This window comes from Pantherophis guttatus, chromosome 6 (assembly GCF_059756535.1).
Source record: "Pantherophis guttatus breed Tessera chromosome 6, ASM5975653v1, whole genome shotgun sequence".
NCBI classification, from domain to species: Eukaryota; Metazoa; Chordata; class Lepidosauria; order Squamata; family Colubridae; genus Pantherophis; species Pantherophis guttatus.
Genome location: NC_142068.1, coordinates 71,073,459 through 71,088,583, shown reverse-complemented (window position 1 = coordinate 71,088,583; position 15,125 = coordinate 71,073,459). Strand labels below are relative to the sequence as shown.

General features: G+C 40.2%; 1 protein-coding gene across 2 annotated transcripts in view; it reads left to right on the top strand.

Moving 5' to 3' along the window:
* STAMBPL1 (STAM binding protein like 1) overlaps positions 1–15,125 on the top strand; it is a 43,318-nt gene that overhangs the window by 20,326 nt on the left and 7,867 nt on the right. Inside the window, exons 2-7 of one of the 2 annotated variants that reach the window (XM_034430360.2) lie at positions 2,739–2,818; positions 3,816–4,033; positions 6,557–6,632; positions 7,712–7,807; positions 11,171–11,507; positions 12,274–12,398. In XM_034430360.2, coding sequence (XP_034286251.1) covers positions 2,789–2,818; positions 3,816–4,033; positions 6,557–6,632; positions 7,712–7,807; positions 11,171–11,507; positions 12,274–12,398 — 882 coding nt within the window. In that variant the 5' untranslated portion in view covers positions 2,739–2,788. The remainder of the gene's footprint in view (positions 1–2,738; positions 2,819–3,815; positions 4,034–6,556; positions 6,633–7,711; positions 7,808–11,170; positions 11,508–12,273; positions 12,399–15,125) is intronic. The other variant, XM_034430361.3, reaches the window with a different exon arrangement.

Sequence of the window (15,125 nt, the reverse complement as noted above, 5' to 3'; positions counted from 1 at the left end):
GCATGTAAATGTTTCCGACGTCCCGATATAGTCAGCTGGTGCCATTGCTGACTATTGGGGGCGAATCATTGGCCCCCACGGAAAGGGCTCGCAACTTGGGCGTCCTCCTGGATTCACGGCTGTCTTTAGAAGAGCACTTGACGGCCGTGACTGGGAGGATTTTTCATCAGGTCCGCCTGATCCGCCAGTTGCGTCCCTTTCTAGATCAGGACTCCCTACACACAGTCACTCATGCCCTCGTCACCTCTCGTCTGGACTATTGTAACGCTCTCTACATGGGGCTCCCCTTGTGGTGCACTCGGAGGCTCCAACTGGTGCAGAGTGCGGCCGTGCGGGTGGTTATGGGAGCAACATGGAGCTCCCATGTAACACCTCCTGCATGAGCTGCACTGGCTCCTGGTGGTCTTCCGAGTGCGCTTCAAGGTTCTGGTTATCACCTTTAAAGCGCTCCATGGCTTAGGACCTGGTTATCCACGGGACCGCCTGCTACCACCAATAGCCTCCCACCGGCCAGTACGCTCCCATAAAGGGGGGCTCCTCCGGGTGCCGTCGACTGGTGGCCCCTAGGGGGAGAGCCTTCTCTGTGGGGGCACCTAGGATCTGGAACGAGCTCCCCCCGGAGATACGGAGGATCCCAGATCTGCGCACCTTCCGTCGCGCGCTTAAAACATTTTTATTTCATCAAGCTGGCCTGGCCTAAATCTTCTCCTGTTTTAAATATAAATTTTAAATACAAATTTTAATCTGTTTAAATTATGGGGTATTTTAAATTCAGCCAAATTATTTAATTTGTTTTTAATCTATTTTAAATTTTTGTATCTCTGTGTTTTATCTTCTGGCTGTTCACCGCCCTGAGTCCTTCGGGAGAAGGGCGGTATAGAAATTTAATATAATAAAATAAATAAATAAATGTAAAAACATCTAGTTTTATCATGATTCTCCCTCTTGTAAAATTGTTCATTTACTAAAAAGAAAAAGGAAAAGAAAAGAATTAATAGAAGCTTCTGGGAGAAAAACAAAACAAAATGACCCACTAGTGACATGACACGGCTCCAACAGGTAGTAACAAATTAGGATGATCATCTGTTCTGGCATCTTATTTCTTGCATTCGGATAAACCTGGTTCCAGTGCGAATGATTTAATCTGTTTGGAATCCTGGATGAGATATTTTGGCAACTTAGTATTCCTTTGGTGGGTGATTTTCTTGAGCTTTCTATCCCACTTGGCCCCTGGTTTGACAATCAGAAATCCAAAAACCAATTTATCAGTTGTAAAGTGGCAAAGCTCCAGGTAAAGCAGGGGGTCAAACATGAGTTGTCACATGGACACGTGATGTATCGTAACTTTTTTCCCCTTTGCTAAAACGGGTGTGGGTGTGGCCAGTGTGTGATGCATCCGGCCCACAGGCCACGAGTTTGACACCCCTGAGGTAAAGATATGATTTTGCCAGTGTCACTGAATAACTGACTGACTCTATATTGGTCCCTATGTTTATTGCTATTAAATAACTCTTTATTAGTCTCCAAAGACTGACGTCATTGTGTCATTGTTCCTATATACTAGAAAGGCAATACAGAAGGCAAAACCTTGCTAATTATTGTCCAATTGTAATATTGTCAATAATTAGTAAACTCTATCCTTGATTTTTATACCATAAATGTTTAGATTAGAATATTTTAGTTCAGGAACAAGCAGGTTCTATTTTAGGATATTCCACCATATCAGCGTGCAATTTTGCACAATTTAGCTGAAAAAAACCCCTCCAGACCTACTTGTTGTTGCCTTTATTGATTGATTGATTGATTGATTTAATATAACTTATATGCCGCCCTATCTCCATAGGACTCAGGGCGGCTCACAACAATTAAAACAAACCAATAAAAACATAAAATACATACATAAACAAATATTAAAATAATCAAAAAACCCCTCAGTCCAGGCTAGGCACCGCGAACAGCCATGTTTTTAATTCGCGGCGAAAGGTGCGGAGGTCAGGAGCCAGCCGGAGCCTCAGGGGGAGTTGATTCCAAAGGGTGGGCACGCCCACAGAGAAAGCTCTACCCCTGGGGACCACCAGCCGACAATGTCTAGCTGACGGTACCCAGAGCAGGCCCTCCCCCCTGATGGGAAGCTGTTGCTGGTTGCTGGTTGCAGATGGTCCACCAAGTAACCTTTAAGGACAACCTTTAATCCAGTTGCTTGTAAAATACTGTGGAGGAAATTAGCTACAACCTCAAATAATTGTTGCTTTCTCAGGTTGATAATTTTATTACTTGAAAATATTACACTATAGATTAGAGGCAAATGTGTCAGTGTGTCTGCTCAGATATAGCAGTTGAGTCAGTATCGGTGTATCATTACAGTGCCCATTGTATCACCTATGACATCTGATTATCAGAAAGTTGTTATCTCTCTGATCAAGGAATTACAGTCTTCCTTCCTTGCAGTCTTCCTTCTGCAAGATGTAAGCACTATAAAGTTTGCCAAGTTTCTAGCAATAGCTATAGCTTGCAGAAGCTGGTTAGTATTCCTTTTTCATTCTTCATTGTTTCAGGGCTGATTTTTCTGTATTTTAAAATTTATATTTGTGCTTTATTGTTGTTGTACTCTAAACAAATGATAGGATTTGATTTCATTTGCTTATATTTCTTCGGAATTTCTCCAATGGCTACTAATTTGTGCAGTTTTTCTGTTTGCAATGAGTGCTATACATTTTCCCATTCTCTTTTGTGACTAGATGGCATGATCGGAAAGAAGAAAAAGAATAAGCTGGGTTGCTGACACAACATGGAAGAGCCATTCACTGTGAGTTCCTTGGTAAGGATGAATGCTTTATAATATAGGGAAAACTGCTGATCAGGCAACACGTCTGCTGGGCTTTTGTAGAACAAGCATTCTATTCAAATTCAAATATGTCCTGGGATGCACCGATTCCCCAAATCTAGTAAAGATGCATCTAAGTTACTCCCGGTGGTTCATAATGTTGTCCTTTATTGCTATTGCTATGAAGATGCTGCTTTCAATAACAGTTTCTTAACCTTAGGCTTTTCAGCATGAATCATGGTTGTTTTTTTTATCTCTCACGGTCATCTCCATTAGAGAACAATAGAGCACTAGCTCACATTGATTTTAAAAATAGAGACCGAAAGGTTCATTGTTAAAATGCATTTGCGTAAGTGTACATGAAAGAGAAGAAAAAAAAAAACCCCAGGGAATGCAACACAACAGACCTTACTGTGGTTGCATGTCAGTTGCAATAAGTGTCAAGGTAATTATGCTTTTGATGAGTGTGTGTGTGTGCATGTGCATGCATGCATACAATGCAGTGCAGGGGTGAAATTCAGCAGGTTCTGACAGGTTCTGGAGAACCGGTAGTGGAAATTTTGAGTAGTTCGGAGAACCGGCAAATACCACCTCTGGCTGGCCTCAGAGTAGGATGGGAATGGAGATTTTGCAATATCCTTCCCCCAGGAGTGGGGAGGGAATGGAGATTTTGCAGTATCCTTCCCCTGCCACACCCACCGAGCCACACCCATGAAGCCATGCCCACCAACCCACGCCACGCTCACCAAGCCACGCCCACAGAACCGGTAGTAAAAAAAAATTGAATTTCACCACTGATGCAGTGGAAATGTTTGTTTTAGCATAATCATTTATTTTGCAGGGATTTTGTGGAAACATAATGACAGCTTCTTCTTAAAAGCATGGGGTGTACCTAGCCCATAATTTCATTCGCCTGTCAGAAATATTGAACATACATGAATCAAAGTCACCTGTCAAAATAAAGTGCAATGTATGACCTCTGCTTTAACAGAAAAAGCTAGCAGCTATTCCTGACCACACAGATATTTCCTTGAGCCCAGAGGAGCGTGTCCGTGCCTTAAGCAAGCTTGGCTGTAACATCACAATAAATGAAGACATTACACCCCGACGCTACTTCAGATCCGGTGTGGAGATGGAGCGCATGGCTTTCGTCTACCTGCAAGAGGGAAATCTTGAAAATGCCTTCGTCCTCTACAATAAATTTATAACGTAAGGATCAGTTTGTAAATACGTACTTTAAAATTTAGAAATTATAAGTATTTTATTACCTTGGTAGAGGACTAGCAGAACATACTGATTTATTTATTTATTTATATATTGGTTCGATTTATATGCCGCCCTTTTCCGGAGACTCAGTGTGGCTTACAATGCGTTAAGCAATAGCCTTCATACTTTTATATATACCTGCTTAGTAGGGCTTTCGCCACCCCCTCCCCAAGTGGTGTTCTTTTTTATACAAAGTCAGCTTATGGCCCCCACAAACCGGGTACTCATTTTACCTACCTCGAAAGGATGGAAGGCTGAGTCAATCTGGAGCCTGGTGAGATTTGAACTTGCAGTAATTGCAGGCAGCTGGTGTTACTTAACAGTGCTTTAGTCTGCTGCGCCACCAAGGCGCATTAGGACTGTGCAGTCCTTTGGATATAATTTCAGAAAGGTTTTGGGGCATGTGAGGTCATGAGAGAAAGCACTGATTTGCAACTGTCTAGAAGCAATCACATCTTTTTCCATTAATCCATGGCTGCTGCAGAATAACCCCATGAAAAGATGCAACTGCTTCCAAACAGGTGCTGTGCTTCATATGCTCAGAAACTGAATATGAAACTTTGCATAGTCTTAATAACAAGAAGTCTAAATCTGGTAACTCCTAAATGATCGTGAATTAAATATTACCATAAACTGGAGATCATCATTAAAACTGTGGATATGTCTACAATTATACATACATACATAAATACAAGATCTCTGGAAAAGGTTATTTGTTTGAATTCAGTTTTATTAGTTGACTGTTCTGGAGGTGTGGAAAGTCAAGCATGCTGCTGTGCCATGCATCTGACATTTTTTTTTTTTAATTTGATTTATATGCCGCCCTTCTCCGGAGACTCAGGGCGGCTTACAATGCGTTAAGCAATAGCCTTCATCCTTTTGTATATTTATACAAAGTCAGCTTATTGCCCCCACAAACTGGGTCCTCATTTCACCTACCTTAGAAAGGATGGAAGGCTGAGTCAACCTTGAGCCTTGGAGAGATTCGAACCAGCAGTAAATTGCAGGCAGCTGTGTTAATAACAGGGTGCGTAGACCACTGTACTATCAAGGCTCTTACCAAAGAGACATTGTTGGTATTTGAGGAGGGGAGGAAATATTAGGGAGTCAACTAATGCTTGCTATACTTGAAAAGGAGAGGGTAATGTGGTGAAAAGAAAGATTGCTTTTTGGTAAATGTAGACATGCAAAAATACCTTCTGAAAGTTGGCATTGAGTATAATTTACAAACCATTTCTTTCAGAAGAGTTCCACTAAAAATAGTGACACTGCACCATAATAAATAATATGATTCCAAACAATTATAAGGTTCCCTCTGTCCGGCAGTATCCAACTCCCAGGGGCAATGCTTATCTCCATTTCCTGGCCAAGGGAGCCAGCATTGTCCAAAGACACTTTCTGTGATCATGTGACCAGCATGATTATACATTGAGGGCAGGGGTGAAATCCAGCAGGTTCTGACAGGTCCTGGAGAACCAATAGCAGAAATTTTGAGCAGTTCAGAGAACTGGTAGTGGAAATTTTGAGTAGTTTGGAGAACCTGTAAATACCACCTCTGGCTGTCCACAGAGTGGGGTGGGAATGGCGATTTTGCAGTATCCTTCCCCTGGAGTGGGGAGGAAATGGGGATTTTGCAGAATCCTTCCCCTGCCACACCCACCAAGCCACACCCACCAAGCACGCCCACAGAACCAGTAGTAAAAAAAATTGGATTTCACCACTGATTGAGGGGCGCTGAACACTGTTACCTTCCCACCAAAATGGTATCTATCTATTCACTTGCATTTGTATGCTTTCGAACTGCTAGGTTGGCAGGAGCTAGGGCAAGAACGGGAGCTCACCCCATTATGCAGCGCTTGGGTCTTGAACTACCAACCTTCTGGTCACCATCACAAGACTCTTGGCTTATGCCTTCAAGGGAGCAGTTCTTTGCATTGATGAGGCCCTTCACAATTGGTATCATTAGATGCAGGGGTACCACAGTGTGCATCTCACATGGAAATGAATCTCCCATTCCTTCAAGGCCTCTTCTGGTACTTCCAGTTACCTTCTGGTCGAGGTGGAAGAGGCTTCTGCCCATTCATCATTTCCAACTGTTCAGATGGCCAAGTGAAGCTTTGGTGTGACCATTTTGTGTTTAGAAGGAGGTGGGGGTGAGTAGAGATCCCTTTCCTGAACAGTTTCAGAGGGGCACATGCTATGGACTTTCAGAATAGCAAAATATCCCTTCAAAGCTCTGAATATTCTGTTATGGTCTTTGAGCCCGAAGGTTCTCAACAATGGAATAGCAGTGCTGCTAATTTAAACTTCAAAGATACAGAAAGCTGCTGTGAATGAAAGAAGAAGAAAAACCTTCCTTCTAACCTCATTCATCTATTTTGCAATTGTCTCAGTGGAAAAGCATTAGTATTGTTCATCAGGCTTGCAAAGGGATAAATGTGTGTGTGGGTTTTTTTTTTTTTTCAGTTTGTTTGTAGAGAAGCTGCCATGTCACCGAGACTACCAGCAATGTGCAGTTCCAGAGAAACAGGATATTATGAAGGTAGAGTGTCTTTTTCAAAAGAAATGGCCATCTAGGGGGATTTCTCTCTTTTGCAAGGATGACTAATGAAAAAAAAACCCTGACAGTGGCCTAAGAATGTTGGATGCTCTTATTGAGCCTGTTAAGATTCAAATTTACAAATTGTAATCAGTATTTTATTTTTTTGATGCTAGGTTCAAGCTTGAGTTTTTTAAAAAAAAGCATTAGGGCCAAATCCTGAAAGTTAGCAATCTATAATCTGAAGAAAGTTTTGTCTATTACCCAAAGGTGGAATGCAGGTAGTCCTTGATTTATGACCACAGTTGACCCCAAAGTGAGTCAACTGAGCTAAGTGAGACTTGTTAAGTGAATTTTGCAACCTTACATGCCACAGTTGTTAAGTGAATCATTGCAATTAAGTTAGTGACACGGTTCTTAAATGAATCTGGCTTCCTCATTTGCTCGTCAGATGGTCACAAAAAATGTTCACACTGCCCCAGGACATTGCAATGTCATACTTATGAATCAGTTCCCAAATGTCTGGATTTTGATCATGTGACCATTGAGATGCTTTAACGATCGTAAGTGTGAAAAATGGTCGTAAGTCACTTTTTTCAGTGCCTTTGTAACTTCAAACAGTCACTAAATGAATGGTTGTAAGTCAAGAACTACCTGTAGTTGCATATTCCTTGTGTTAATAGTAGAGTAAAGATTAACCTGCCATTTAATTTCAACCTTATTGATAAATACTCTGCAGCTGGAACTGTTTCATTTTCCACAAGTATTTTTTTTTTTTTGGATCAGCCAAATTGGTTGCCACAGAAATTGACCACCCAGTTTGTCTGTGGGGTCTACGGTATTATCATTGGCTGGCTCACCCAGCTGACTTTCATGACTAAGATGGGACTAGAACTCAAAGTTTCCTAGTTTCTAGCCTAAATCTAATTTAATACTATGCTAGTAAACCATTTATTCTACTTGTAGGATCCGATTAAGCTATTTGGCACATGAAGCAGCAGAAGTATTGTTTGTATATGTTTGTGTGTATGTATATGTGTATAAAGTTGCATTTTATTTCTCTTACTTTCTCTCTAACAAAGAAACTGAAGGATGTAGCATTTCCAAGGACTGATGAATTGAAGAAAGAGCTGTTAAAGAAATACAATGCAGAATACCAAGAATATATGCAAGATAAGGTACCTTTTACTTTTTAGCTATATAGATAAGTATCAACTCTCTAATACATTCCTTGAATATCAGTGCCAAAGCAAAATTATAAATTTATGTGGTGAAAGCTACTACAAACTAAATAGCAATTTTAAAACTGTTATCATTCATTTTGGTTTGGGCAAAGTGACTGCTTTTGCCTTTAGATAAAGAAAGTTGATGTGGCTTTATAATCAATTTTATAAAAGTGTTATTAGGTCTTGAAGCATCAACATCTTCCATTGAGTGATGCTATATCAGGCCAAGCTCTGAGATAAAACAGTGAAATCCAGTTGAGTCCAATTCTTTATTTGCTTACACCTAAGAGACAGAATCTTGCCAGACTAAAGCCGTATCTTCTAACCTAATAGATGTATCTTAAGATTCTAGGGTGAATCTCTTGTTCTGAATCTCTTCTTACCGCCCACCACACATCTTGAAACTGAATAGTCTCTTAATTAGGTTTCTCTCCTCCTCCCTGGGAAACCATGGTGCTCCTGAAAATCTCCTCATCCCACCACATGCTGCTAGTCCTTTTTGTGTAATGTGTGTGGGAATGACTTTGGCAGATAGGAGGAATTGCCACAGACAAGACAACAGTGAGATAAGAAGCATCTGAGTTTGCAGAAGGATTGTGGGTGTGGCAGGTACGTCAGAAGGGACCCTTCTCTAGTTTCTTGGATTGTAAAAACAAGGGAAAGGGGAAAGATACAATTTCAGACTTGCAAGATTCTGTTAATATAACCTTAACAATCAAGGTGGAACTAGTGAGTGTGCTTCTTGTCTGGACTAACTCCCAAGGCTAACATTTATCTTCTTTCACATGGGGGTATCCGCAGAGGGAAGGGGGACCAAATGTCAAGGTACAACTATGTGATCCAAGCCCTTCCTCTTCATATGTGTATACAATGACACATATGTGCCTAAAGGCCTTTAATTGTGCAGGTACAGTCATTATCTTGGTTTCTTATCATTCCCCATCTATGGACACTCATTTGAGTTGATCATGAATGTCACACTGTCAGAATCAGAGAACTAGCTTTGCTAAGGCACCATACAGGTAGTCCTTGACATACAACAGTTCATTTAGTGACCATTTGAATTTACAATGGAAAAAAGTGACTTACGACCATTTTTCACACTTACGACCGTTGCAGCATCCCCATGATCACGTGATTTACATTCAGATGCTTGACAGCTGACTCACATTTATGACGGTTGCAATGTCATAAATGTGTCATGTGAGCCCCTTTTGCAGCTTTCTGACAAGCAAAGTCCATGGGGAAGCCAGATTCACTTAATAACCATGTTGCTAATTTAAGTACTGCAGTGATTCACTTAACAAGAAGCGAGAAAAGTCGTAAAACGGGGCAAAACTCACTTAACAAATTTATCACTTAGCAACTTAAATTTTGGACTCAATTGTGGTCGTACGTAGAGGACTACCTTTATTAGAAATTGGAAGACTGTGAGTTGAAGTTCGGCCTTAGCCATGAAAGCCAGCTGGCTGACTTTCTCCCTGAGCCCAACTCACCTCACAGGGTTGTTGTTCTGGGGAAAATAGGAGGAGGAACAAGTGTTGGCTATGTTCACTGCCTTGAGTTATTTGTAAGAATAATAAAGGCAGAACACAAATAAATACGTAAATAAGAGATACAATCCATTGTCATCTACCCATTGCAAGGACTGCCTTGTTCCAGTGTCAGCAATTGTTGAAAACACAGTGATTTATTTTGCCAATCTTTGCTGCTCTATTCCAGACAGAAGAACTAGATATATACTTTTCTTAAATACCTTTTTGTATCCGTAGGTGGTTTTATCGCTGTTTGAAAATTACAACAGCTCTCCTTTGGAGAGGCTGCTTAAAACCTATGAAAATAATTAGGTTTTAAGTTGGGGCCTAATGGCTCCCATTATTTATTTACAATTTAAAATTTTGTGCTGCCCTTTAGAACTAAGTTTTTACACTGCAATTTACAACCCATTAAGTTAAAATTAGTATTTCAATAATCATTAAGACAGACAGTAAAATAAACAAAAGCAGCAGCCAGAGCAGTTACAAGTTTCTGTGTACCATGAATATGAATAATTAACATATTGATATAAATGAAAAGGCCTGGGGGGGGGGATTCCTTGGTGCTGAAAACAAAGTAAGTCAATGCCAAGAATATTTCTTTGCTGAAATATTGCAGAGATGGAGAGTTATTGTTGATATTTACTAGAAGCAATTATATATGATTTTGTATCCTAACATTATATTGTTGGTGAAATTGTACTTGCTTTTGTATATGGAGTCTTCTTCCAATACTAAAACATTACAAGTTAAAATGTGTAATGAGTATGAAACAGGGTGAAATCCAGCAGGTTCTGACAGGTTCTGGAGAACCGGTAGCGGAAATTTTGAGTAGTTCAGAGGACTGGCAAATACCACCTCTGGCTGGTCCCAGAGTGGGGTGGGAATGGAGATTTTGCAATATCCTTCCCCCAGTAGAGGAGAGGGAATGGGGATTTTGCTGTATCCTTCCCCTGCCATGCCCACCAAGCCACGCCCACCAAGCAACACCATGCCCACCAAGCCACGCCCACAGAACCGATAGCAAAAAAAAATGGATTTCACCACTGGTATGAAATGTGCACCAAGACATAGCTTCTTCTTGATGCATGTGTAAATAGCAAAGTATATTTTCTTGTGGCACTTTTTTTTGTATGAATAACTTTCTAAAATGCAATGTAACTCTCCAGATTTATTTCATATGAGCCTAATGATTTAGTTAAGGTTACAGTTCTTTCCTGATATACCTGTCTAATATATATTTGTGATATAGATTTTTATTTTTATTTCCCAAATTCAAACTAAACATAATTTGAATAAATATGACCTAATGAAACTTGCAAAATGGGGCAGAGGGTGGCAAATAATTATTCAGATGTTAGAGTGGTATTGAATTCTAGCAGTCTATTATTGGGACTTCAATAGTCAGAATAAATTAAGCTGGAGAAAATCTGTAGTCCGAAGAATTAATCATCTTCCAGATCCAGATCCTTTGCTTTTAAAATCTATTTTAAATATAGAAACTTGACCCTTCCAGATGTTCCTGATTTGCAGCTGTTAGCAGTCCTCATCTTAGCCATGCTGGGCTAGGGCTGCTGGAGTTATCAACATCTGGAGAATGATGTTGCAACATCACTCTTCAGATGTTGATAACATCTGGAGATGTTCTTGGTAGATGCAGCGGATATTAAAGTATTCAGATCTATTACGATTAATGTTGTTTAAATGCATTGTACCCTCTCGCTTGGATTAACCCTGTTTTAGGTGACGACATGTTCTTTTAATGTATTCTATTTTGCAGAACAAAGGCAAAGCTGAGTTACTGAAGAAACTAGAGCAAGAGAAATTAATTGAGGCAGAAAAGAAGCGGATTGCACAGATCCGTCAACAGCAGCTGGAAACAGAACAGTTTCAATTCTTTGAAGATCAGTTAAAAAAGCAAGAAATAGCTCGTGGTCAGAAAACTAAGAATAATTCAGTTACATCAGAGCCAGCTGATGGGAACACGTTGTCATCTGCTCCACACCTGAACAATACTTTCCCCAAAATAATAGCAAACAAGTGTGATGCTTCTGCTAGTCAATCTCCTCCAATCAGTCGGGCCTTAAAGCCAGCTGCTACCTTAAGTGCCGTTCAGAGTAAGAAAGTATATTTTTTGTTGTTGTTTCTGTCAATAACCTTTCTAAGTTATTGGCTGAATAGGTTTTATAGATAATTCTATAGCAATAGCACTTAGCAATAGCACTTAGACTTATACACCGCTTCACAGTGCTTTACAGCCCTCTCTAAGCGGTTTACAAAAGCAGCATATTGTCCCCAACAATCTGCCTCCTCATTTTACCCACCTCGGAAGGATGGAAGGTTGAGTCAACCTTGAGGCTGGTGAGATTCGAACTGCCAAATTGCAGGAAGTTAGCAGAAGTAACTTGCTGTACTGCATTCTAACCACTGTGCCACCGCGGCTCTTAGACTTATATACAGCTTCATAGTGCTTTATAGTCCTCACTAAGCGGTTTACAGAGTCAGCATATTGCCCCCAACAGTCTGGGTCCTTATTTTACCGACCTCAGAAAGCGTTGACTTTGAGCCAGTTAGGATCGAACTCTTGGCAGTGGGCAGAGTTAGCCTGCAATACCTGCATTCAAACCACTCTGCCACCATGGCTCTTATCATTTCTTAGTATGTTTGGTTTGCAATAAAGAAATAAAAGATACATCAGGGCTAAAAAGTCTGTTTTGATCAGGATGCGTCAGATATAAGAGTCTTTAGATCGGCTGTAGTGCTGAACACTTAAATACCCACTCTAAAACAGCACACTGCCTGCTGAGTGCTTTTCAGATTATGTGGTATGAGAACAGTTCACACTGTAGACTGCTGTGTAAGTGTCGCTCTTCTCTTTGTTAGACGATGCTACTGAAGGACTGCGAAGTGTGGTTCTACCCAGTGATCTTTGTCACAAGTTTTTGCTGCTTGCAGACGCAAACACCGCAAGAGGAATAGAGACGTGTGGCATTCTCTGTGGAAAACTGGTACAATAAAACCTTCACATTTGTATGGCAAAGGCACTTTGAATGGTACTTCGACTGGAATGAGTTTTTGTTATAACAACATAATGAAAGTAGATCTGAAACATCTAGTGTACTGATGTGATAAGTGAGGGGTTTTTTTTCCTCCTCTGTGAGGGTCTTTTTGAGAAATCTTTTTGTGCTGCTTGCTAATTTCCTGGCAATATTGTTGAGACTGGAAAACCTGTAATTATTAAGCTATTTTCCTGCCATGTGCGCAGCTTCCTTTTTGTGATTCTGCATTGCATTTCTCTTAGTTTTTGTGAAATTTTATTAGAAGCAAAGTAATATTAAATACAATGATGGGAATGTTATGCCAGATTCTTGGGAGGGAAGGAAGAAAACCTTCTAGCAAATATAACTTGGATGTTTTCTTCTCTTTTCTTCTTTTTCTTTTTCTTTTGCCGTTGAATAAGGTTTCTATCATTAGCAGTGAAGATGTTTCTAAACCAGGGGTGTCAAACTCATGTCATCACAGCGGTGTCACATGACGTATCGGGACTTTTTTCCCTCTTTTCTAAACCAGGCGTGGGCATGGCCAGCACATGACGCATCCAGCCCATGTGCCGGGAGTTTGACAGCCCTGTTCTAAACCATGAGTTTCATATGAAATGCTGAACCCAGGACTTAAGGACATATATGTATCTGTATTACAATAATAATAACCAAACTAAAACTAAACAGAATTTAAAAATCCAGTCTGTAGCAGCTCTATTCTGTATACAGTAATATGGAGTGGAATTATCTGAGTTTAATAAGATTTCTCAAGTAAAACATTTAAAAATTATTTTTTATTTATATTGAAATTTATAAACTAGCCTCAAACAATTTTAAGATACTCAAGGGAAAAAAAAATCAGCCAAATCTGATAAAATTACTAAAAAAGCTAGGCCAATGATTCTGACCACACTTTTAGAAACTTCTGGATTCTGGGGGGGAAAAATTACAAATAATCAATGTGCTTTAGCCGAGACCTTCCTGGCATTTTTCCCAAGATCAGATCAGCACCAAACCTGCTGGCAATCAGGAAGGCCACCTGATCAGAAAGGCTATGAAGATCAGTAACATGATGAGGGGCCTATCTGTAGGATAGTTATCTATCTGATTGTTGCAGTGGGGAAATCTGAACTGGTTTGCTATCAGTTCACTGGCCGTGCATGCGCACTGCACGCCAAACGTGTGCTGTGTGCACATGCACACTGCGTACCAAATGCACATTTTGTGCACGGGCATGCAATACATGTCAAAAGGACGCTTGGGATGGTAAGTAGAAGCGAGGGGGGGGATCAGCTGTGGCGTGTGATTTAGCTTTGGTAGAGAGCAGGAAATCCTGCTGTCCAGCAAAGCTAAACCGTGCGGCATAGCTGATCATCGGAAATACTGGTTCGGAGGAACCGGTAGCTTTTTTTTTTTTACTACCGGTTCGCCCAAACTGGTAGTTTTTATCCCTACTGGTTCTCCTGAACCGGAGTGAACCGGTAGCATTTCACCCCTGGATTGTTGCTATGACTGTTGATTTTCCATGACGTGATGGGAAATGGGAAGATTTTGTTATTGTTCTTGGCTATCTGGTTTGTATTATAATTTTTGTGTTACTGGGGAAGTGGGGTTGATGGTTTTGGTACTATATAAGCCTTTTGGGTGATTGCAGACTATGTACATTCAGTAAGAAAATATATAATAAATTTTTAAGCTATAGGGATTTATTTAGAAGTTCTATAGAATATGCAGAACTAAATCATTTGACTCATCATCTGTGTTTGGGAATATTAATCAATACCTCGGTGAATCTTTGCCACTTAGCAAAGAGACCAATTATCTGTTATTCTTAGTAATGATTTTGTAAAACTTTCAAGCTGGGGTAAACCAATCCTTCACAGGAAGTGATGTAAAAGGAAGAACAGCTCAGAGAACTTCAGCAATTCAATATCTTTTACTTGTTGATTAAAGAACGATTTGAGTCTCTAAGACTTTGGGATGTTTGGCTGCAGTGGTTTAGAATGTGGTCTAGAAAAATATCCCATTAGGAATCAATACGTCTATTTTAAAATTAATTTTATTCTCAGTATTTCTTTACCACCATTACATATCTCTAGAAGACTTACAGATAATGGAAACAATTAAAGATATAAACATAATCATATCTCTCAAAAAATAAATAAAATATAAACTGCAAACTGGACAGGAAGGAAAGCATAGCTGTTAGTCTCCAGACATCTGTTGAAAAAGACATGTTTCTATCAGTTTATGTCCAAAGTAGAGGCTAGTTCAATCTTGGAAATAGGGAGAATGTTCCAGAGATTAATAATTGAATAGTATCCAAAATACATATGGACACATTTCTAAGAAGCTGTTAGAATGCAGTATTGCAGGCTGATTCTGCCCACAGCCCAGAATTAGATTCTGATGAGCTCAAGGTTGACTCAGCCTTCCATCCTTCCAAGGTCGATACCACCCACCGCCATCGCTACCGGATCGGGCGATCCGGTCCGAACCGGGAGCATTTCACCCCTGATTTGAACCCTCCTGGATTTTGAGGCATGAAAAAACTTCCACATCTCTAAGCTTGTTAGATTGTTCCCATTCTTTGTCATATATGTTTGTGTTGAGCTGTTCTCTTCATAAAGATCATAAATATGGCTTTTATATATAGCCAATAATCTTATCCTTATCTGAACAGAAGGAGGCAGC